The 25,554-nt window shown below is 36.1% G+C and overlaps 2 protein-coding genes across 5 annotated transcripts in view; one reads left to right on the top strand and one right to left on the bottom strand.

Annotated features, from left to right (window-relative positions):
* Positions 1-474: 474 nt before the first annotated feature.
* The window catches only part of YTHDF1 (YTH N6-methyladenosine RNA binding protein 1), a 30,361-nt gene continuing 5,281 nt past the window's right edge, over positions 475-25,554 (bottom strand). For 2 of the 4 annotated variants that reach the window (XM_036749465.1, XM_036749461.1), the window contains 2 exons: positions 6,732-8,255; positions 5,557-5,635 (listed from right to left, as the gene is read on the bottom strand). In XM_036749465.1, the coding sequence (XP_036605360.1) occupies positions 5,585-5,635; positions 6,732-8,255 (1,575 nt within the window). In that variant the 3' untranslated portion in view covers positions 5,557-5,584. Of the gene's footprint in view, positions 1,957-4,598; positions 4,673-5,556; positions 5,636-6,731; positions 8,256-25,554 lie in introns of those variants that run through there. The other 2 variants (XM_036749464.1, XM_036749462.1) reach the window with 2 other exon arrangements.
* On the top strand, positions 14,049-15,861 carry LOC118841811 (epidermal growth factor receptor substrate 15-like 1). Its single transcript, XM_036749460.1, is given in 3 exon segments — positions 14,049-14,712; positions 14,714-15,310; positions 15,312-15,861. Coding segments are annotated over 3 exon segments (1,794 nt in total). The 5' UTR covers positions 14,049-14,065.

Raw genomic sequence — 25,554 nt, 5'->3', positions numbered from 1 at the left:
GCTATGTCATCCTGTACTCAAACTCCAACAGCCTTCCTTGATAAGATTAAGTAGATTTCTTAGATGCCAGACACTAGGAGCTAAGCACTGGGGATACATGGAAAGACAAAAACAATCCCTCCCCTCAAGGATAAGTTCTTAATAAGAGCTGGTTTATTATTTGGATTCACAGTAAATATTGTGAATTCTGTGGACCACCATTTTATTATGATTTTTCTTTTAAAAGTTTAAATATACAGAATAAGCAAAAGAAAATGCATTAATTTCTCTTTAGTCCTCATGCTTTACAACTCTCTACCAAGCAGTTGAGATAGGCACTTAAGATGATTACCCAGGAAAAACCTATCAAAAAAGAGTTAAGAACCACTGACACAAAGGAATATTTCTTGAAATAAGGATACCACTAATTAGCTCTGGGATTTGAATTTTAAAATATTACCCCACTCAAGGGGAAAAAATGAAATGACATCAAACTTGCTAAATAGGTATTGTTTATTATTAAGGCTTGTATTCTCCTAGAGGAAAAAAGTTAATCTGATGTCCATTACTCCATACAGGCAGTAATAGTTTAGAGACAAGAGTTATACGTACTAAATACAAGTCTAAATGATACAGTTTAAACTTTAAAATCAGAGGATCTTTTGGAGTAAATAGTTTTCAGAAGATAGTTGTTTTCTAATACATAAAGATCCTCTACAATAAACACGTGCAGATTCAGTGGGCTAGAGCAACAGGCATGAGCACCATTTTCATGCTTAATTCCAATTCCATTTGGTGTTGAGTTCTTCCATGGTTCCCTCATTCCACAAAAACATGACAGCAAATTGAGTTTTTAAAAGTTTTTCTTTTACTCATCCAACAGAAAAAAAATTAGACATATACACTGCCAAATTTAAACATCTGAGGCATAATCCATCATACTTTCCATCCTATTAGTTCCTACAGTAAAGCTCAGCATTATTGGTATAAAAACTTAAAATGGCATTAGGAGTCTTGAGTAAGGAATAAGGGGAAAAATTAAAAATGTCTGCAATAAACTAAGAACACCTGAAAGCTGAACCAGGTTTAAAACATATTTTCAAAAACCCTGAAATGTTGATAGTATCAGATCATTATTATTATTATTAAGCTATATAAACAATAAAGCAATTATGGCTGTGAGAAAGTAATATTCTCTGCAGGATATGGTATAACAAACGAACTCAAAAGCTCTGCTTAACAGAACTTGAAAGGGATTCTTTTGTTTGTGTTAAAGAAATCTAAATTTTCCACAGCATGTGAAAACTTAAAATTTAATTTTTCCCCATTTAGTAAAAAATGAAACTGACAATCCCGGCTTTTTAGAAGTATTATCACAGACAAAATAAATGGCATAACATTTGCAGAAAATGATCTGATTTACCTTTTGATTTCATATTTTTAAGATAAAGTATTTTAATAATGTTTTACACAACAAAACAATGCATGGTTTATTATGTTTGCCATAAAACCGTAAAAGGGGGGGAATATACGACGGCTCATATTTATAGATATATAAAATTATTGTGAATATAAGAAAAAGAACATAATTTGTGCCAAAACTTAAAAAAAAAATTCTTTGGGAAGCATTAGGCCTGTATTTTTTGTTTTGTAAGAATGCTTATCTTATAGTTTATTAGGTCAGTCTGATTAATAGCTGACTTAAAAAAAATACAACTTTATTAATGGGTTCTAGAGCATTGTACATAGAAAAAATACAAATTAATGCAGATCCACCTGGGGAAAAAAATCTACAAAGTAATTAAAGATGAAACAACTTAATTTCCCCTGCATGAGAAGAAGATGCATTGGAGCTGAAAGCTTTAGTCAGTCATGATGCCTAGATACAGCACCAGCATTTTTTAGTTTTTCATAGTTGAGTTTGTGAACAGTTCTAGTTTATCTTTATTCTTATTGTTTGTTTCGATTCTGCCGTTCCTGTAAAAAAGAAAATAAGTGAAGGTTAAATATATTGAAACATTATATACTTCATAGGTCTATTAAAAAGCTAAAACATAAAATTTACCCACCATGACAAAATTTACCTACCATATTACTGGAATTTTTACCCTTTAAATGCCTAAAACTACAGATTCCCAATATGTCAAGCTATAAGTTGCATTTAAAGACCCAAGACAAAATTAGTGATACTGGTCAAATCAGGTTAGTTTTGTAGTTAAACTAAACTGTTTCCTCTTTAAAAAATCAGTTTGGACCCATCAAAACCTTTTTCTGCAAGCAGAAATATTTAATATTTATGGTTAACAGGGTTATTTGCTTAAGTGATCAAGCTTTTCTTAACCTGAAATCTGATTAAATATGAATGACATTTTGTATGGGAAAAATGCTAATATTATTTGTACCTAAAAGAGCTGCTAACACTGTAAAGAGAAAATGCCATTGCTTCCACTCAACTATTCCTTTATGTATTATATTCACTCACATTTTATTCAGTTTACTTGCATTACAAAGAGAATGCCAATTTACATTCTCTTTCAAACAACTTCATTTTATTGCTAAAGTATAACCAACTAGTTCTGGAACTGTCTAGAAACAATTCTTAATTTTTTCTTGGCATGTTCAGCACAGCATTTAAGTACTGAGTAAAAAATCCAATTCTAAAAATAAATTATTTATGACGACTCAGAAAAAATAGCTCTTATACACTTCCATTTCCAAGAATGAAACTGCTAATCATGTTGTATAGAAAAGCACTATACTAATAGTATAAACCCTGAGCCTTTATTTCCTACCCCAAAATATACCCAAAAATCCCCCAAAACCTAGGCTTGTTAAAGTATAATTTAAACATAGTAAAGTCTTCTGTTAATTTCAGTTACTTACATTATACATGCGAAATACGGTACCATATAAATAGCATTTTACTGAAAATGTTCTTTATTCTGCCTTATCTGGAGTTTTATACTGGGATAAATAACAGCCCACATATCTAGGAAGGTTTCAATTTCCTCTAACTTCACCTCTTTAGAAAAATTAACCAAGTCTAGACCATGAGAGCAGAATAATGATGTTTTATTTAACTCTACAACATGTACTATATTCCTAAGAAATGAAGTCATTTCTTCCTATGAGAATGATGGCTCCTCTCAAAGCAAACAGTTTCTCTTTCTCCCCTACCATTATTAACCTTCACGCTTGTAATATGTAGCTTTCCTTTTTTGTAATATAATGCCTCACTCAATTTTCTGACTTAATATATCTCTTGTTCATTTGGTACAAATAATCACCAAAAAATCATTATCCAGTAAGCAGTTAAGTATTATCTCTTCTATATAAGTAAAATGGTGACAAAAGAAGGTAGATTCGATCTTACTACCTGAATGCTCAACAATGAACATTTCAGCTTACTCTTTCTGCTTACTCTTAATTTACTTTCTCTTGCCTTTCCCCAGTTTTCAGTTATAAAGTTGTTATTCTGACATTGCACCCTTATTTTTATGGAGATGATCCAATATGCTCTCAACTGGTTCATGTCAGTAGTACCTATGATTGGTACCTGAGTTTGAAATGTGGATGAGGAATTTTTTGGTGCAATCTTATACTTAAATTGAACATTCAAGTTTTCAATAATCTAAATACAATATGACTGAAGATAATCCAAGAGTCATTTATTGCTTGTCCATAGTTATTTTGTCAAATCTAGTACCCAGTAGCTTTACTAAGGAATTAGAGATAATTCCAAAGTTGAATTTCTTCACTTTTTGGCATTACGGCTGAACGCTTTACGAAAGTTTAGAGTATCTTTAAAATTATTTTCACTATATCATACTACAAGTCTATAAAAGTTGATAGTTTAAAGTTGAAATTTTTGAAATTTGTTTTATATGTATGAGCACAAAATTTTAATTTTAGCATAAAACAAAAACCCAAGTGCACAGGCAGCTTCAAATACCATTTAAATTTACTGAGTAAAACTAAATTAGAATTATACCAAAATTTTACAACCAGGATAAGAATTATTTTTCCCTGTCCCAATTATTTCATTTCTGTTCACTCCATATTTAAGAATGTACTATTTACCGGAAATCCATAGAAATAAAATTTTGGAAAACCAAATTTAAATACAACATGAAAATATATCAAACTTTCAGTTCTTAATTAAATCTTTAAACTGGTATTATCCTGTTACCTAAAATATACATACAGTCTCTTAACTTCCAACATGCATTTTAAGAAGTTCAAAAGATATTTATACCATGTGGTTAAAACTACTGAATGTTTCTGAGATGAAAAACGATCTAAGCTTTCTGAAAATTTTAACAAGTTTTTGAAAAAAACACTTATTAGTCAATTCTTATTTATTTGTTCTAACAAGGCAGTAGAACAGATAAGCTGAGGGTGGAGAGCAAGATTAGATTTGCCTTAATGATTGTGCTTAATTAGAATAATACCAAAATTGGTTTCCATTTTCTGATACACTTCAAGGGAAACAACTAGAAGAAAGAAGTACTGCCAACTTCTGCACTAAGGAAGGAGACAGGTCATTAAAATAAACAATAAAGCCTGACCTAATGCATTTTTCAGGTTTAACAAAAATTATTTATATACAATAACACTTACTAGATGCTTAACCCATGGGCAAGTCATTGAACTTCTCTGAGACTCAGTGAAAAGGCTCTGTAACCTTAAAAGACTAAATAAACAAGAGTTAAAGCATGATTACTACTTTCATACTAAGCATACTACATATATACACATACATATACATGTATATACGTGCGTTTATGTGAGGTGTGTATTTGTGTGTGTGTCTATGTGTACGGCACCTTTGATCTCAAAAGCCAGAAGAGTTAAAAAAATTTATATAATTTCATTAGACTTCACATCTCTAGAAGGTTAGAAAAAGTAAGGGTATTAGCAGAGCCATTTCAGAGAAGTAAACTAAGATATAGCTATTAAATGACTTAGCCAAGGTCATGCATACCATAATGAAACCAAGCTTTACAAAGTTTACATAGAATTTAAATATTTTATATAGATATGTCTCTCCCAGCTCCCATTTTCTTTCATAAAATTATATAATAAGAGCTCCTTTCCTTCAATTAGAAAATTATAATAAAATAGATATATTAAGAGTCAAAAGTCTCCTGATCTGAGCATCACCTAGGAACAATACCATCTTTTTATGATACGACTGTCAGCTATTAAAGTTGAAAGGGACTATAGAGGCCATCTAAGTTCAACCCCTTCAAGCTATCCCTTACTTCAAATGGAATACTGACATGAAGTTACTATTATTAAATAAAACTACAAATAGTTTTATTTTAAAAGTTGTCTCTTTTACATCATTTCCCTATTATACACACAAACACACCGTGCAAGTACTCAAACACTCAGATGTCAAAAAAAGTAAACTGTCAAATTTATTTAACTTGTATATAAATAAGTATTTTCTTAAAATAAAAATTTAAGAATGTGTTATCCTCGATGTCAGGAATAGCTTGATCTAACAGGACTTCCCTTAGTAGACTGCCCATACCTGAAAAATTAAGCCTGAAGATTGGAGACAATCACACATGAATGACTATACTACATCACCAGCATGTCACTTTGCTTGCTCATGGACCCCAGCTTTGATCATCCATGCAGTCTTATCCTAAAAATTATTCAAACATATTAAAGCTATTTTGCATAGCACAATCACTTTAGTCATTTAATCCCATGTTTCCCTTATAACAATGGAAATGAGTTAGATTAAAAGGTAGATGAACAAATGAAAGTTCTTAATCGATGAATGGAGTAGAGAAGTGTTGAAATGACTACTGTTCATATTAGAACACTAGAAAAAGTAAAGGCCACATGAAGTCAAATTCCCATTCAAATCTATATTCCATTCCAAAATTTTGCAAGAAAAAATGAAATAGTTTAATTACATGTGATTAGCCTAGGAATGGAGAAATGAGAGTGGCTTGTTACTCATGAGCAAGTCTGTTTATGGCAATAGATAGTAAATAGTCAAATTCAATTTTTCTATCTTAAATCTTCATCTGCTTTGACATGGATAAAAGAAAAGCACCATATTCCAGCCCTCCCACTTATTCCCAACCAAGAAAACCTCAAATTATAATCAAAACCCTTAAAAGCAAAGCACATTATCACTTTTCTCAACAATCAGAATAAGATAGCTAAAAATCCAAACTGAAAATTACTTAGTTCATAAATTAACGTCTCGCGAAAATGTCTAGCAAATCCCTAGAAGGTGGAAGTTCTCCACAAAACTTAAGCACGTATGGCAGTACTGATGCTACCTTATGCTGGATTTTTTTTTTCTGTTTGTACTACTGTACTAGAATAGCCTCTGAGGTTAACTACTGAATTTCTATGATTATTAAACCAAAGAAAACCATCAGGTCTCCCTAAGTTTGCCATTACAATACCTGACATTTCATTGACTTTTCTATTTTCATGACTTGTACTTTAATACTTCAAGGATCTGCATTGGTGTGGATATGCCCTCCACTGATTCAGATCACAACTACTCTTTAACTTAGATAGTATGAGCTGCTGTGGCAAAAAAAAAAAGAAAAAAAAAATTCAACCTTTGGCCAACCTGGTGATTTTCATGATTATAGTGCTCAAATTTGGATTACTCATACCAACAATTACATAGTCATTTCCATTTCTATCCTTCTCCCCTTTTTAGACGGCATATTTATCTTTTCTGAAAACTAAGAAATCAAATACAAATTTACCTTGCGCACTACTTCTTCTTCTTCTTGGCGCTTTTCATAATGAGAAAAATCATCAAAGATGGAGGTTGTGTGCTTGTAAGTGGAAATAATTTTAAGCACTTGTTTAGCTTTTTCTAAGGGTACCTCCTGTGTGTCACGGGAGTTTGTAACTGGTTTGTTGTCATTATTCTCCAGCCTGATGTGTCGAAGTTGGTTGTTGGGCACATCCTTGACAAAGATCCACTTGACATCAAATTTCCCCTTCCATTTGTCCTGAGACCAGACACCAGCACTAGTGCCATAGTCCACAGGTGACTTCATCTCTGCTACTCCACAAAAATGTCCACTACCATTGACACTGAAGAGCAAATAGACAGGACCCTTACTGTTCATAGAGCGGAAAGCACTGTCCAAACGTTTGTTTCCATGTTCTGTGCTACACCAAATGGAGTACTTAATGGAACGATGAATATCATCCTCAGAATAGCTCTTTATTATGAACACTCGTCCATTTTTAAGGTTCCAATCAAATTCTTTAGGATTATAACTATGGGCAGCTTTCAGTTTTTCAAGGACAGGGTGTGATTCTCCACTTGGAACAGAATTAGTTTGGGCATTTCCAGTAGAGTTGCTATCGCTACTGGTTCCTCCACTTTGTCCAAAAGCGGCATTTCGGTTTCGAGGGGCTACCCAACGGTTTGGGGGTGGCTGCTGAGGGTTCTGATATTGTGTCTGGGCCAAAGGAGGAGGCTGAGTTGGAACAGGCTGAACAATCTGTTGTTGTGGCTGTGGGAGAGACTGAGGTGATGGAATCTGTTGGGGAGCAGGAGCCTTGCTCACAGGCCCCTTATTATCCCAAGTACCAATGTCCATATTATGTTTTATAGGTGGTGGAGGTAAAGCACCTCCAATTATAGGTCCACTTTTTGTTTTCATTTTAGGTTGTGGTTTTGCAGGTTTGCTGGCAATGGCAGCCCAAGATGTTGGTTTTGAAACTGGTAAGTTTACACTTGATCCACCATTACCAGAAAGAGCACCAGTCATTACAGCACTGTTAACAGATCCTACCGTCTTAACTGCAGATGTTGTCACATCTCCACCAATCTTAAGTCCAACCATTCCCTGCTCAATGCTATTCATTCCAGGTGCTTTATTTAAAGTGTCATTATGAAATCCTGTCTGTCCATCAACAATAGTACCACCCAAAGAACTAGGTGGGTAACTATAACTGCTTCCATAAGCTGAACTTTGAGTCTGTTGTCCTTGGGATCCACTTGTTCCCCATGCTGAAAATGCAGGGTTTTCTGGGAAAAAATTAAACCTGTGTTGATAGATATTGTTTCCCAGACCCCCAGGTTGTCCAAAAACAGCATCATGCATGAAATGATGGTCGCCATTACTAAGCTGTCCATAAGTGGTGAGATATGGAATAGGTGGATCACCACCAGTAGACCATGGTGCTTCACTGAGTGAGTAAGGAAATCCAATAGATGGTGGATAGTAACTGGAAAGGTAGGGATCAGTCATTGAGGGATAGCTATTATTCTGTTAAAGAAAATCAAAATTATTTTTAGAGTTAGGTCTGTATTTATAAAAATATAAAGAATTTATTAAAATTATGTGATTAATTTTCCTTTTTAGAGTGCTATACTTTGTTTAAACCACAGATCAACTAGAGCTTCATGCTGGGTAAGGTTACTAATTTATTATCAAAATAGCTATCAATGGCATATTAAAATCTAAAGGCTTAATTAAGAAGGACATAAGGTTTTTAAGGCAAATTGAGAATTCAAACATTTCAGATCAGTCTCAAAGTACAAAGCAATTTCGTTTAAGACTATCTGTATTTAAATAAAGTGACAATTATACTAAAAAGTAATTCCTTACTCTAAAATTAAATATTTTATTGAGTTCATCTGATTACATCACAATTGACTTAACACACTTCATCATCTCTGGGGCTAAAATCCTTTCTATCCTTAACTTTCAAAGATGGAGCCAGGGCCGGAACTATATCTTTCCGTATAGTGAAATTTAAACTCATTATTCCACAGGTAGGACACACTTAGAGAGCAAATACCTCAAAAAAGGAGTCAGGTACATTCATGATGGATTTCTTGTAATTTATTAATGGAAATTAAATTAGGCTATTTTGAGGGCATCTTTATACCTAAAAATCAACAAGGAAGACAATTATACCTTTTGTGTCACTTGATAACACTATCAGAGGAAGTGGGAAGAACACTGGCTTTGGATTATTTTGGTTTGAGTCCTAGTTCTGAAACTTAATAGGCATACGATCACAGCATTAAGTAAACTGGGCATAATACAGCTCTTTGGCACAATTTTTATTGTTTTGTAGAAGAAATAGAAGGTAAATTTCTGTTATGCCAGACCACTAGGCCAAGTTTCTGTGGTCTGCAGACTACCGTAGTCCCTCATTCTGTTATCACCTCTCCCCTCTTTCCTTCTAAATCCAAGGAAGAGAAAAGACAGCAGATACCCAATTCTGAGAGTTCTGAGACTTATAACATTGATCATACTCATTTTATTAACTCTCATCTCTCCAAGTAGATTAGCCTTCCAGAATTGCTTACTCTGAGAAATTTTAAGGAGCTATCTGGAACATAAGTCTTTCTAAGGCACTAAAATCTGATACTATGACCACATCCCTTCTTCTTCCCATCCAAACCACTATTAATAGCTAATATTTATATAGCACTATGTGCCAAGCACTGTGCTATAATGTTTCACAATTATTATCTCATTCAGTGCTTACAACAACCCTGGGAGGTAGGTGCTATTATGATCCCCATTTTACAGATGAGGAAACTGAGGTAAACAAGTAAGGTGACTTGCCCAGAATCACTGAGCTAGTAAGTGTTTGAGGTCGCATTTGAATTCAGATCTTCCTGACTCTAGGTCCAGCACACCCAGCACTCTATCCAATGCACCACCTGGCTGCCTACCAAAACCATTCTGGTATTGGTAGTGGCCTTAAGCAATCATATTAGTGGAAGGTTGTGGTCATAAGGTGGAAACCTCCATTCTGCCTTCATGCTGGGTTTAGGAATTCTGGCTTATCATAAAATAAATGGAAAATATATTTCCTTTCTTTTTCAATTTGTCACGAATGAGTATTTGTACCAATTTTTCTTCACTTAAGAAGCAGGAGATTATGGAGGTGGAATGCTACATATGTTATCAGACTAAAGTCAGTGACTGGTTTTTCTGAATTTAAAAACAATCTTTGTAATAATTTAAAGGTGGGGTGAGACGGGAAGGGAATAGTGCATATATCCAAATGAATGTAAATGCAAAAACAAAAGGCATCAATGTTTTTTTTTAAATTCTGCTTCTTCTCAAGCCCATCTCTTTTACTAACTTTCTCATTCCTAGCCATTACCCAACAAGCAAACTAGGATTTTACTTGACAAGAGCCCAAGAGCAGATTTATTCTTTCATTATAAGGCTCTCCACAGCCCCCCCAGAAAACCCAAGATGACCAAGGTCACCCTCTTTCTACTAAAAACATCTCCTTAGATTCCTATTATGGCCTGTTCTTTCAAGATAAAATTATCTTCCATATATCAAATTTACTCCATGATTAAGATATAAAACATCAATACAATGTACTGATGAATATTCATATATGGAGAGATGGAAAAAAAAGAATCCCAAGGTTCTTCTGTCAAAAAGAAAAAAGAAGATATAGAATAGATGATCTCCTATGTTCTTTTTAATTCCAAGTCCTATATTCCTAATTGGAGGCAATTTTAACCTGATGACTGTAATAAACTGTGACAAGCCTGGAAGAGTTAAGGGCCTAGTCTGTAGCAATAGCAAAGACTGAACAGATTAGAAGCAAAGAGAAGAGGGTGACAAAACTAAAACCCTCAGAAGTAATAGTTGCTTCTGACAACATTTAGGTCTTGCCTGAACTGCAAATCAAATCCAAGTATATGTGTAAACACAAATAAAATAGCATAATGCACCAAAGTTACTTTTACCACAATCACGAAGTTGATATGATTGAAATTTCTCTTCACACACACACACACACACACCCCTGTCTACACCTTAAACCATTACCTTCCATCTCTGATGTTAGGGGTTTAAGTATAAACTATTTGTATGAAGTGTAGAGTAAAAACCCCACTGATCAGTTAGATTGGACCTGAAAAGTCTGTGTATCATTTATCATTCGGCAAAGGGCTTCTTCCAACAAAATTCCTTATCTGTCTTTATCACATTGTAAACCATCACTAAACTTCATCTTCAGTAAATCTGAACTTCTAACATATCCCTGCTCAAGCAAAGTCCACAGATCAAGAATTACTTAACCTCAGGGACATTCCTACACAGGGTTGGTAACCAACAGATCAACATAATAAACGTAAGCCAAATGTGGACACACATACAGAACTGGAAGGACACAGGGATGGACAGGCACAGACACACACAGGGATGGACACACACACACAGAGAGACAGACAGACAGACACACAGACACACACACACACACACACACACACACTTAGGTAGAATGTTAACTATCCCCTTCTCTCCTCACACATCCACCATCTTAGTATGGGTCTTCATCACAAAGGACAAAGGCATTATCCTACTAATTAGTCTTCCTGCCTTAAGTCTTTTCCCCACATAATCTATTCTCCACACAGCAGCCAAGGTGAATTTCCTGAGGTTCAAGGCTGACCACATCATTTTCCTAACCCAGTAAACTCTAATGCCTCCATATTGTAACTAGGATCAAATATAACTTTCTTTGTTCAGATTTCAAAATCCTTCACTGCCTAAGCCCTAAACTACCTTTCCAACTCTATCATACAGTATTCCTATTGCCAGCCAAATTGGCCTTCTTGCTATTCCTTGCACAAGATATTATATTCAATTGCCTGTCTTTTTGCCTTTGACTGGATGTCTGCCACACTTGGAATGTATTCTCTCATCTTACCTCATCTCTTAGTATCCCTTGTTTCTTTCAAAAACGACTCAGGTGACACTTTCTACCCAAAACTTTTCCTGATTTCCAGAACTACTAATGTGCCACCCCCAATTTATCTTACACTTACTCTGTAAATGTTCTTCCTATACAAAGAGAAAACTATAGGGAGAATACAGGTATGCTCCCACTTTAAATCAAATATACAAAGCAACTGGAGGTGACTATGAGTCCTCTTTCACAAAGATTTCTCTGAAAGTTTAAGTAGCAAATTTCCCTAACATATTTAAGTTTCTTTATAAAGATTCAGTTTATATGACAGTTATCTTTTAATGAATCTGTACTATCTCCCAAACTAGGTTATAATTTCCTAGTGGGCAGGAACTATATCTTCTATTTCTAACCCTTACACATTGAATGCTTCTTGATGGAGGGAGGTAAGAGATAAGATTCCATTTACATGATTTTTTTTCTTCTTTACTTTTTGTGTAGGTATTTACAATATTCAAGAAAGCTGAGATGCAGTTTACTTAAAAGTGCTGCTAACAAGAAACAATCATAGGTCTAAAGATGGAAGAGGCCTAAGAGATATTCAGATGAGGCCCAGAGAAGTCAAATAACTTGCCGAAGGCAAAAGCCACTGAGTAGAAGTAGGTAGGATTTGAACCTAGGTCTTCTAATTTCGAATCCAACAACTTTTCCACAAGAGGCTCTCATCAGTCCTTGGATTCCAAGATGCTATTTCTCTGTCCTCAAGGTCAGGTGGTCTCATTACCTACTCTAGCAAGAAGCTCAAATACAAGTAGGAACAATGTAAAAATGGAGACCCCTCTCTTCCTTTATCCACCCACCACTCTTCTACACACACACACACACACACACACACACACACACACACACACACAGTCTCCAGTTCTACATACTACCTCTCCTCACACATACATAAACATAAATTTACTCACTGGTTTCTAGGCTTGTGTAGGTCTACCACAAAAATAACATACAAAACACAACCCAGGAACCAATATTGTGGCATTCCCTTTCATTCACATACACACAAACTCAAACTCATTCCCATTCTGTGCTCACACACAGGTATCTGTGGAGTCTCTTTTCCCCCACTTTAGTTTATATGATTTCTGTTCCTTCTTGTCTATACACATTCAACATGCATATGAACACAGAGAGCATACACAAGATCATCTATAAAGTCTCTTCTGGCTCAAAAAATTCTCTACTTCTGTTCCAAACGAAAAACTCCTTAACTTTATTTTTTCATGTAACAAACAAATTAGCTCTGTACTTCCTAAATACATTAGACTGTAAATTTATTTGAGTTTTGGGTCGGAACCAAGATGGCAGCTGGAAAGCAGGGACTTGCCTAAAACTCTCCCAGAACCCTCCAAACACCTACAAAAATGGCTCTGAATAAATTCTAGAACTGCAGAAACAACAAAATAGCAGAGGGAAGCAGGGCTCCAGCCCAGGACAGCCCGGATGGTAGCTGGGTATGGTCTATCGCACCATGCTGGGAGCAGAGCACAGCCCAGCATGAGCCACACCACGACAGACCAGACTGGAAGTCCACCTGGAGCAGGCCCTAGGGCCGTGAATCAGTGAGCTGTGGCAGTTACCAGACTTCTCAACCCACAAACACCAAAGACAACAGAGAACGTTAGTGGGAAAAACTGCAGGGACAGAGCGAAAGGAGTTTGCAGTCAGCCACCACCCCGGGGAGGTAGAAGTGGTGCAGCTCTGAGGCTGCTTCCAGCTACAGCTACAGTTGCTTCTGGCCCCAGGCCCACCTGGTGGGAGGAATTAAGTGGCAGATCAGAGCAGGAGTGCAGAGCCTGCTTAGATCTGAGTCGCGGTCCGGGTTGGTGGTTCTTGGGGGAGGAGGAGCACTGGTGTGGCTGAGCTTGCTGTGCAGAAATAGCTCTGAAAACAATAGCACAGCCCCTCAAGCTTGGGACAAAGTACTCTTTACTCTACAAGCAGTCATACCCTGACAAAAAACTCAAGGGTCAAGTAGTTGGCTGGGAACATGAACAGGCAGCAAAAACAGACTCAGATTCAGACTCAGACTTTGGAATCTTTCTTTGGTGACAAAGACGACCAAAACATACAGCCAGAAGAAGTCAACAAAGTAAAGAACCTATATCAAAGGCCTCCAAGAAAAACACGAACTGGTCTTAGGCCATGGAAAAGCTCAAAAAGGATTTGGAAAAGCAAGAAAGAGAAGTAGAGGAAAAACTGGGAAGACAAATGAGAGTGATGTGAGAAAACCATGAAAGACAAGTCAAAAACTTGCTAAAAGAGACCCAAAAAAATGCTAAAGAAAATAACACCTTAAAAAATAGACTAATTGGGTCGGTGCCGGAGCGGGGCGAAGATGGCGGCTCCGCTCATTCCACTCTCCCAGCAGTTTACGACTGGAAATCCATTATATGAGTCATATTACAAACAGGTAGATCCAACGTACACAGGGAGAGTTGGGGCTGGTGAAGCTGCACTTTTTCTGAAAAAGTCAGGTCTCTCCGACATTGTTCTTGGAAAGATTTGGGATCTGGCAGATCCAGAGGTTAAGGGCTTCTTGGACAAACAGGGTTTCTATGTTGCCCTGAGACTAATAGCATGTGCACAAAATGGCCATGAAGTTAACTTGAGCAGCCTAAACTTGAATCTTCCTCCTCCAAAATTTCATGACACTAGCAGTCCTTTATTGGTTACACCTCCTTTGGCAGAGTCCCACTGGGCTGTCAGGGTGGAAGAGAAAGCAAAATTTGATGGAATTTTTGAAAGCCTTTTACCTATAAATGGTTTGCTTTCTGGAGACAAAGTAAAACCAGTTCTGATGAACTCCAAGCTACCTCTCGATATCCTGGGCAGGGTCTGGGATCTCAGTGATATTGACAAAGATGGACATTTGGACAAAGATGAATTTGCTGTGGCGATGTACCTAGTATATCAAGCCCTTGAGAAAGAACCAGTTCCCTCTGTACTTCCACCGTCACTTATACCACCCTCCAAAAGAAAAAAACGTTTTTCCTGGTGCTGTACCTGTTCTTCCTGCAAGTCCCCCACCCAAAGATAGCCTGCGTTCAACTCCCTCCCATGGCAGTGTGAATAGTCTGAACAGCACAGGAAGCTTATCTCCCAAACATGGCATAAAACAAACCCAGCCAACAGTGAATTGGGTGGTACCATTGTCTGATAAAGTGAGATTTGATGAGATTTTCTTGAAAACTGACTTGGACATGGATGGTTATGTGAGTGGCCAGGAAGTGAAAGAAATATTTATTCACTCGGGCCTTACTCAGAGTCTCTTAGCACACATATGGGCCCTGGCCGATACAAGGCAGACGGGAAAGCTAAGCAAGGAGCAGTTTGCATTAGCCATGTATTTCATTCAGCAAAAGGTTCATAAAGGAATCGATCCTCCTCAGGCTTTGTCCCCTGACATGATCGCTCCCTCAGAAAGAAGCACTCCTCTTCAGGATAGTTCAAGCACTCTTGGATCAGGGGAGTTCACAGGAGTAAAAGAGCTTGATGATATCAGTCAGGAGATTGCTCAGCTGCAAAGAGAGAAATATTCCTTGGAACAAGACATTCGAGAAAAGGAAGAAGCCATTAGACAGTGAAGTGCAGGAGTTGCAGAATGATTTAGACAGAGAAACAAGTAATTTGCAAGAATTAGAAGCCCAGAAACAAGATGCTCAAGATCGCCTTGATGAAATGGACCAGCAGAAAGCTAAACTTAAAGATATGCTAAATGATGTAAGGCAAAAATGCCAGGAAGAAACACAGATGATTTCATCATTGAAAACTCAGATTCAGTCTCAGGAATTGGATTTAAAATCGCAGGAGGATGACCTGAATAGGGCCAAAACGGAATTGAACCGATTGCAACAAGAAGAAACCCAACTAGAACAGAGCATCCAAGCAGGGAAAGTTCAACTGGAAACAATAATTAAATCTTTGAAATCAACACAAGAAGAAATTAATCAGGCAAGAAGTAAGCTTTCCCAACTGCAAGAGTGTCACCAGTAAGCCAACAAAAGTATTGAACAGTATAACGAAGCACTGAATGGGATTCCTGGTGACAGCATGACGAACTTAGCTGACCTCAGTGAAGGAGCCGCACAGAAAGAAAAAGGTAGTTTTGGAGCTATGGTAAAGGTTGAATAAAAGTAATAATTAAGATTTACATTTTCCAATGTTAACATCAAACAAGTTTATCAATTTGTAAATCGTGTCTCATTTTGATTTTGTAAAGTGAAGGTTTTTGGTTGTGGTTTTAACTTCCACAGCTCTTGTAACCTAGTTTTCATCACTATATTTGACTTTAGTACTTACTCTGTAGTTATGGGTGAGAATGATATGTAAGATTTTTGAAGGAACCTCACTTGCAATGAAAGTATTTGTACAGTGACTTTCACTAAATGTCTGGAGTCCTTCAGTAATGTGTCTGTTTAACATAACCAAAGATGGATCCAAATATTTTCTTTGCTGAGCCTACCGCTGCCATGTTTTCTGTGATAGATACTTTCTTCAGGAGTAGCATCTTCAAAATGAAAGTTTAAGATAAGGTTCAAGGAATAGGGCAATCAGACTTCAGTCATAAAAAGAGAAACCCTCCTAAACATGTTCTGTGAGTGAAATAATAACATTCTTCCCCTGTCTATTCACTCATCTGAAAGAATATACCAGGGGGACGGGGTGGATATTATTATTCCACTTACCTGAAATGTTTGTAATGTTTAAGAACTCAGCACTTTATGTTAAACCTCGTGACTGCAGAGCAGGCATCACAGTGTTAGCTATATAGGTGTTTAGTTCCTTGTGTTTACGATTTGGTTCCAAGGATGCTTATTTATAGCCAAACAGCATCCTTAGATAACAACTTCGCCCATTTATTGCAAAGCTTCCAGATATCATTCCTTGGAGGAAATAGAATTTTCTGTTTAATCCAGTTACCTTTGTGATGTTGAAGTGAACAGAAAGAAAGCAATTGGTCTGAAAGTGTTGGTGGCTCTTGGCTCTACCATCCTTGTACTTTTTATGCCACATCCTTTTACTTAAATGTTACTACTGACATTCTTTTGGGGCTCTAACTCCTATCCTTTTCTGGCCTCATTTGTTAAGTGGTTCCCTTTTTCTTGTAATAATGCAGGCTTCTCTTCCTAAACATGCCGATGTCTTTATATCAATTTAATTCTTGACATTTTTCCTTGCTGTATAGCTATACAGTTTGGTCATACCTATCAACTAGGGAGAATTATCTTTCTCTGGTTCTCTTGCACAGTGCTTTTTAGTTTTCCTAATTTTCTCTCCAGCTACTGCTTGATGCCCTGACATTCCTTCTGTATTACCTCTTCATTTCATTTACCAGTTAGCTTTCTTCTTATGGAACTTTCAATATGTGATCCAAAGTATCTTTAGTTGCTCCACATGTTTTAAAAGGTCAGTATTTCCTCAAAGAAAGTCTATTAACATTACTTTAAAAATTAAATATTATTAGTTATCTTTGATAAATTACATGAGCCAGAAGTTCAAGTTTTCTACTATTGTTCTACTTGTTCTATGTATTTTCTTCCAAGTTTTATTTAAAAAATTGCATATTTTGTTTTGTCCGGTATTCTTAACGTTAGGCCTTTGAACTGTGGTAATTAAATTTTAATTCCTAATACAGTTCACTTTTAAGTATCATTTCTGCAGTATTTCATAAGATTGGTTTCCTTGGGGAAAAAAATTGGAGTTGACATGGCAATTGGTGTGCTTTGTAACATAGCCAACTTTCTTCCCCACAGATTTTACTTTTCTCATTATTTTTGTTCATCTTTAAAGCATAGCTGAGTTTACATGAAAGTTAACTATCTTGGGAATGTTTATGTCATAAATGTTAAGTAAAAACTGCCAGTTTATGAAAAAAAAACAAAACAAAACCAATAACTATCTTATTGTACAAATACAACTTTAAAAACCTTATTTGTTTGTTTCTGTTTCTTAATAAACATAGTTTGAAAAGGGAAAAAAAATAGACTAATTCAAATGGCAAGAGAGCTCCAAAAAGCCAGTGAGGAGAAGAACACCTTGAAAGGCAGAATTAGCCAAATGGAAAAGGAGGTCCAAAAGACCACTGAAGAAAGTACCACCTTAAAAATTAGACTGCAGCAAGTGGAAGCTAGTGACTTTACGAGAAACTAAGATATTATAAAACAGAATCAAAGTAATGAAAAAATGGAAGACAATGTGAAATATCTCAGTGGAAAGACCACTAACCTGGAAAATAGATCCAGGAGAGATAATTTAAAAATTATTGGACTACCTGAAAGCCATGATCAAAAAAAGAGCCTAGATATCATCTTTCAAGAAATTATCAAGGAAAACTGCCCTGATATTCTAGAGCCAGAGGGTAAAATAGAAATTGAAAGAATCCACCGATAGCCTCCTCAAAAAGATCCCAAAAACTCCTAGGAATATTGTCACCAAATTCCAGAGCTCCCAGATCAAGGAGAAAATACTGCAAGCAGCCAGAAAGAAACAATTTGAGTATTGTGGAAACACAATCAGGATAATATAAGATCTAGTAGCTTCTATATTAGGGGATTCAAGGGCTTGGAATATGATATTCCAGAGGTCAAAGGAGCTAGGATTAAAACCAAGAATCACCTACCCAGCAAAACTGAGTATCATGCTCCAAGACAAAATATGGATTTTCAATAAAATAGAGGACTTTCCAGCTTTCTCAGTGAAAACACCAGAGCTGAATAGAAAATCTGACTTTCAAACACAAGAATCAAGAGAAGCATGAAAAGGTAAACAAGAAAGAGAAATCATAAGGGACTTACTAAAGTTGAACTGTTTTGTTTACATTCCTACATGGAAAGATGATATGTATAATTCATGAGACCTCAATATTAGGGCAGCTGAAGAGAAAAGACACACACAAACACCCATAGAGGGCACAGGGTGAGTTGAATATGAAGGGATGATACCTAAAAAAACAAAATCAAATTAAGGGATAAGAGAGGAATATATTGAGAGAGGGAGAGATAGAATGGGGTAAATTATCTCGCACAAAAGTGGCAAGAAAAAGCAATTCTGCTGGAAGGGAAGAGGGGGCAGGGGAGGGGGAATGAGTGAATCTTGCTTTCACTGGATTTGACCTGAGGAGGGAATAACATACACACTCAGTTGGGTATCCTACCCCACATGAAAGAAGGAGGCAGGAGATAAAAAAAGGGGGACAACAGAAGGGAGGGCAGACACGGGGAGGAGGTAATCAAAAGCAAACACTTTTGAAAAGGGACAGGGTCAAGGGAGAAAACAGAATAAAGGGGGATAGGATAGGAAGGAGCAAAATATTGTTAGTCTTTCACAACATGAGTATTGTGGAAGGGTTTTGCATAATGATACACATGTGGCCTATGTTGAATTGCTTGCCTTCTTAAGAGAGGGTAGGTGGGGAGGGAAGAGGGGAGAGAATTTGGAACTCAAAAGTTTTAAAAGCAGATGTTCAAAACAAAAGTTTTTACATGCAACTAGGAAATAAGATGTAGGGGCAATGGGGCATAGAAATCTATTTTGCCCTACGAGAAAGTAAGGGAAAAGAGAATGGGGCAGGGAATGGGGTGACAGAAGGGAGGGCTAACCAGGGAATGGGGCAATTAGAATATATGCCATCTTGGAGTGGGGGGGGAGGTTAGAAATGAGGAGAAAATTTGTAATTCAAACTCTTGGGGAAATCAATGTTGAAAACTAAAAATATTAAATAAATAAATAATATTTTAAAAAGAAATTTATTTCAGTTTTAACAGTAGTGGAGTTCCTTAGGAGTACTACATATGAATGCTTCATTATGGCATGACTGGCAACTGAATTCTCAAAGGCTATAGCACTGATGCACAAGCTATGGCAGGTCTCAACAACTTGAAAAGATAACAAGTATGGTACCAGTAAAGAATTATCATTAAGGATTAGTCTTGCTAAATCTAAAGAAGCTGACATTAGAAGATAACCCACCAGGTTGATTCACTTGGCCACAGTTACTCATGAGGACTATATACAGGGTGTACCAAAAAAAGTTTTAAGTTATTAAAGCTTAAAACTGCATTAAGACTTTTGGAACACCTTATATTCATTCAGCACAGGTAGAAAGAATACCCACACAAATGAAATCAGATTTTCTGACGAGTAAGGAAAACATTTACATAGGTTAATTATTAAAGCTATGAAAACAAAATCAAAACTTTCTATCATATTTCTGTGATGTTTCATAAAACGTTTATTTCTGTTCTCAGAAGCAGTAACAAAAACAATTCTTGGGTAGCATATTAGCATAATAAGCATTAAAACCAAAACTACCAATTCTTTTAGCCTAAGCATTACCTCAAACAACTAATAGCCTTAGTTATTAAGACATTATAATCCCAGTCTCTGGGATGAATCACGATCTAAAAAAAAAAAACAAACCTTGAAATCTGCATAAAAACAATAATTTCCTCTTTAAAATAGAAAATATTAAGTTTCCTCCAAACAGTAAAGCCAAGATAAGTATGTCGGGAACTAAAAAAAGGGAGTTTCTTTTTAGAAGTTTATAAAGTCTCTAATAGACAATGAAAATTTAAGTAATCACTGGTTATCACCCTTGGTCAATTTACTTTTGTTGCTTTAAAAGGATGGCTTACAAAAAAAAATATTCAAAAGTTAAAATTGGTATGCATTGGCTCTGGAACGAAAACCAGGAAAGGGTGTTTCCATACTTACTAGAAATTTAATCATATTAAAAAGGTCATGGAACTGAAATCTTTTTTTCCTATATCCTTTTTTTCTGAGACTCAAACCCAAAATTATGTAAATACTTAAGTTTCATGAACAATAAAATGACTCAGACATTTACAGTGACATGGAGGAGGGAATCAGAGAAAAGGAAGAGAATCATTTAAGCAGAAAGCTTTTAAAGGTATACAGGAAAGCATCTGATGAATTTGATTACTTTCATAAGTTCTTTAAAAGACGGAGCAAAATCACCAAACATAATTAAGAGATTTTGCTCCCTATAAAATAATTCATATAGGCCAGGGACTCCAAGGTCAAAGAGTATCTTAAATTCACAGAAAGTTTAAGGAGAAATCCCTGTGGGTAGGTACCATGTATGGCAAGAATATCATTAAAATTCCTTTACTTGACTGGTAATTTTTAATAATTATTCATAAGGATTTTTCCCCCTTGAGTTCTTGTTTATTCTCCAGAATTAGAAAAATCAATAATGGAATGTGGAGACAGCAGTTTCTGACATATACTCTTTCTTTTATGACACAACATGCTTATTGTTTTTGAAAACTTGTCTACCAACAAGAATAATAAAACTTACTGATCATTCCATCAGTACATTTGTTTCTAAGTTAACTTGGTAAAGTTAATATGCACCTTTATTTTATACTTTAAGGCAATTTCAATTTAAAAAATTCATTATAAGACCAAAAAATGACTGAGATTAACACAATTAAAAATTCACTTTGATAAAGAAGTACATCAATTTGTCTTTGTTCTGAGAAGTTAAATAAAATCCCTAAAACAATCTTCACTTACAGTGTTAAGAACTCTACTTTCAGCAATATATAAAAACCACTTTGCTTAAGATCAAGGACACCTTCTAACAGCATTAGAAACAAGTAAAATAAAAAAGCCAGAATAACAGTTTTCAATTTATCCATATCAATAATATGACTAAAGTATTTGCAAACATATGGTACTGAGAGAGGCATTAACACAGTTAAGCCTCAAAACTGAATCATCAGTCTTCTAGCTATTTTAATTATAAAGCCCTACTTAATGTTATCTCAGATAAATCAATTCTGGAACCTGAAAATGTTGTCTAATTACAAGACGTTTTTCTGAAAGAAAAGTTTAGAATAGGCCAAATTTATTTTATTTACTTGTCAGAAACTTAACTGAAAAACTCACAAGTAAAAGCACTATATGTTTATTTGACAATGCTAGTTCCTAATCAGTCTAGTCCAGTTGAATAACTCATGGACCACACACAGTATGCGTCATGTGGTGAAAACAACTCTTGATTTACAGTCAGAGGGCCTGAATTCAATTCCTAGTTCTGCAACTTACTACCTTTGTAACTGTAGGCAAATCACTTCCTTTCTTTGGGTCTCAGAAGTACCTGTAAAATGAAGGGGTTGTACTAGCTGTCTAGTCTAGTACTAAATGATCATTAACATCCCATCCACAACTAAATCCTATGATTTTTAAACAGCCTATACTACTTAACTTCTACAAAATTACTTTTCCTCCTCAATCCGTTTCATTGCTCAACTGACTGCTTTATGCTTAATTCTGAAAGTCATTCTTGAGATGATCTTGTTAAGTTGTGAAAAATTAAAATAAATATAAAAGACTTCTAATAAAAATATGAATTTTCTTCTTATTCAAATATTAGACATAAGATACCTTTTCATGATACCTTTTCATCCATTCTACATATTACCACCAGTCATTTAATCTCTCTAAGCCTTAGTTTCTTCATATGTAAAATGAGGGCATGGGGAAATAATTTGGAATAGATAAAAACTCTGAAGTCCTTTCCAGTTCTAGAGCTATGATCCTAAAAAGACACGGCCCACTAGTCACCAGCATGGTTGTGTCATCTGGTAATTTTCTTCAAAAGTTCAATCCATTTGAACTTCTAAGGGAGAAAAAATTGGGAGGGCCTGTTTTAAATGTCTAAGCTAAAAATCTTGAGCTAAATAGTAACAGGGGCAGTTAGGTGGTGACGTGACTAGAGTGGCAGGCCTGGAGTCAGGAAAACTCATGTTCCTGAGTTCAAATTTGGTCTCAGACACTTACTAGTTGTATGACCTGGGGCAAGTCACTTAACTCTATTTGTCTTATCTGTAAAATGAGCTGGGGAAGGAAATGGCAAAACCACTCCAGTATCTTTGGCAAGAAAACCCCAAGTGGGGTCACAAAGAGTCAGACACAACTGAAAAATAGTAATGACATTTAATGGGACCTTTTTTAAGAAAGAAAATAAAATTTGGTTTTATTCCTTTCTGTATCTATATGATGGAAGGCAGCAAGCAAGTCACAGTATATAGAGAGCTAACCTCAAAGCTAGCAAGATCTAGGTTTAAATCTTGTCTCTGAGATATACTGCCTATGTGACCCTGGGCAAATCACTATACCTCTCAATATTTTAGGCAATTCTTCAAGACCAAAAGATGCAGAGAAGGTGCCCTGATAGAAGGCATTTCCTCATCTGGGAGTTTACCATACAAATAAAAACACAAGTCTAGGTTCTATCCCAATCACAATTCTTCTGAGTATTTGAATTCTAAAAACTACTGAAAGTGGATCCACTGAAAGATTCTGATCCAGTTCTGGAACCAGAAAAGCTGTCAAATTATAAGAATTAAGAAAAAACCAAATCATTAGATATGGCAAAGCTTAAGAGTTTTTCTTGCAGTTAAGTTTTTAAAATTTGGCAATGTACATCTGTACCATTTCAGAAAGTAATCTAAACCAAATTATTTGACCAGATATCTATTGGTAGGCTGAGGTTAACTAATCTCTCAACACTGCTTGCAAAATGATAAAATTAGATTTTTAGAACATAACAAAACAAACTTATTGTTTATCACTTAACATTAATCACCATGTATCTGCCATCCGCAATTCACAATACCTAAAAACACGCTGCTTCTTGCAAGGTTATAAAGTTTTCAACATTAGACAGTGAAACTTTGAATAAGACCTTAAACTTTTGTATATGGTTTAAATAAAACTAAACTGCAGAAAAGCAGTAGCTCACATTTATATAGCACTATAAATTCTACAAAGATCTTTTTTTCATAAAATCCATGAAAACAGGTACTGAACTATTATTTTCATTTTACAGATGAGGAAATGGAGTGGTTGTGATTTGCCCAAGGTCATAGAGCTAAGGTGAAAGTAGGAGTGAAAGTGTGGTGAACATCCGTTTGATACAGAAAATATTTAAAGAGTTCCCAGTTTGGCTACTTACTACCTATGTGACCTTAAGCAAGTCATTTCCCCTCTCTGGGCCTCAACATCATCATCTATAATATGAGGGTGGAGGGACTGAGAGACATTTGTACTATATGATCCATAAAGTTCCTTCTAGCTCTAAATCCTACAATCCTAGTACCTTATCTATTTAGAACATAAGAACCACTAAAGTAAAAACAGGGTTCTGCACAGCTAAATAAATTTCATGCTCTATAACTTATTTTACATATGAGAAGCCCTCACTACAGGTAGAATCTATTTCCTCTTATCTACACACTAAGAGCTAACAGAAGCACACTGATACCAAGAAGTGATAACTGACAGCAAATAAAGGGACAAGAAAAACAGAAAGGCAGGACACAAACTGGGGGGAAGAATAGTCTCAGGCTATTCGGCCCTATCCAAAAGCATTTATGGGTGTCACTGTATTCACCTGTCTCAACCCATCCATTAACCTCTCACATCTCCAACTGTTCTTCAGACATCTCTAATTGGATGCTCAATAGACTTCTTAAACTCCACATGTCCAAAGCAAAACTCATCTTTCCTAAGCCCTCATCCCACCCCCTAATTGCACTGTTAACTAGAGAGGGCAACACCATCCTCCTAGTCCTTCAGGCTCATAACTGAGCTGCATTCTTCACTACCTCGCACCCCCATATCTGAGCTGTTGCTAAGGCCTGTTGATTTCACTTTCACAATATCTGAATAAGCCCCCTTCTCTGCTCTGACACCAACACCACTCCAGTGCAAGTCTTTATTACCTCATGCCTAGACTATTGCAGTAGCCTGCTGATGGGTTAGTCTATCTCAAGTCTCTCCCTACCTGAATTCATCCCTCCATTCAGGCACCAAAATGATCTCCTAAAGTGAAGTGCTGACTATGTCATCCCCATCATTCAATAAACTCCAATGGCCACCTTTTGTCTCAAGGAGCAAATACAGAATACTGTTTGGTATTCAAAGCCCTTTATAACCTAATCCCCTCTTACCTTTCCAGTTTTCTTACTCCACTTACCACTCTGCTCCAATAACACCAACTTCTTTGCTATTCCACAAACAAAGCATTATATGTCTCTACTCCAGGCATTTTCACAGACTGTCCCCCCATATCGGGAACACTCTCCCTCCTAAATTCAATCTCCTGACTTCCCTGGCTTCCTTTAAGTCCCAACTAAAATTCCATCTTCAAAAGGAAGCTTTTCCCAACCCCCTTAATACTAGTGTCTTACCTGTTAATTATTTCCTATTTGTCTTGTATATATTTGTTTACCCCATTCGATGGTGAGCCCCCTGAGGGCAGGGGCTGTCTTTTCCCTTTTTTGTACCTTCAAAGCTTAGTATAGTGCCTGGCACATAGTAGGCACTTAATAAATGTTTATTAGTCATAATGATACTCCACCTCCATCCCAACATTAAGAAAATGCTTGTGTTAAGTACAGCCTGAGAAGGCAGGAATATATATAATACAGTTTACACCAGCATAATATCTTACTCATTTCTTTTAAACTGGATCTATGCTTTCACTGGTTCAGGGAGCTCCAGGTTAAGAATTTCCTCCACCAATACAGACTGGTACCTGCTTTGCAATTTATTGTTTTAAAAAGTTTCCTGGCATAATGAGAGGTCAATTGACTTGCCCAAGATGACACAGCCAGATATAAGACTTGAACCCATATTTTCTTGATTCTAAGACCAGTTCCCTATTCCTTATACTGTCTCTCTTATATCGCTCACACATAGTAGGCATTTGACAAACATTGTATTAAATAGAAAGACTTTTCAAAACTTTTTTTAACGTTTGGATCCTTAAAGGGGTAAGCGCTCAGGCATATA

The sequence above is a fragment of the Trichosurus vulpecula genome, chromosome 3, assembly GCF_011100635.1.
Source record: "Trichosurus vulpecula isolate mTriVul1 chromosome 3, mTriVul1.pri, whole genome shotgun sequence".
NCBI lineage: Eukaryota > Metazoa > Chordata > Mammalia > Diprotodontia > Phalangeridae > Trichosurus > Trichosurus vulpecula.
This window is presented reverse-complemented; position numbering and strand designations above follow the sequence as displayed.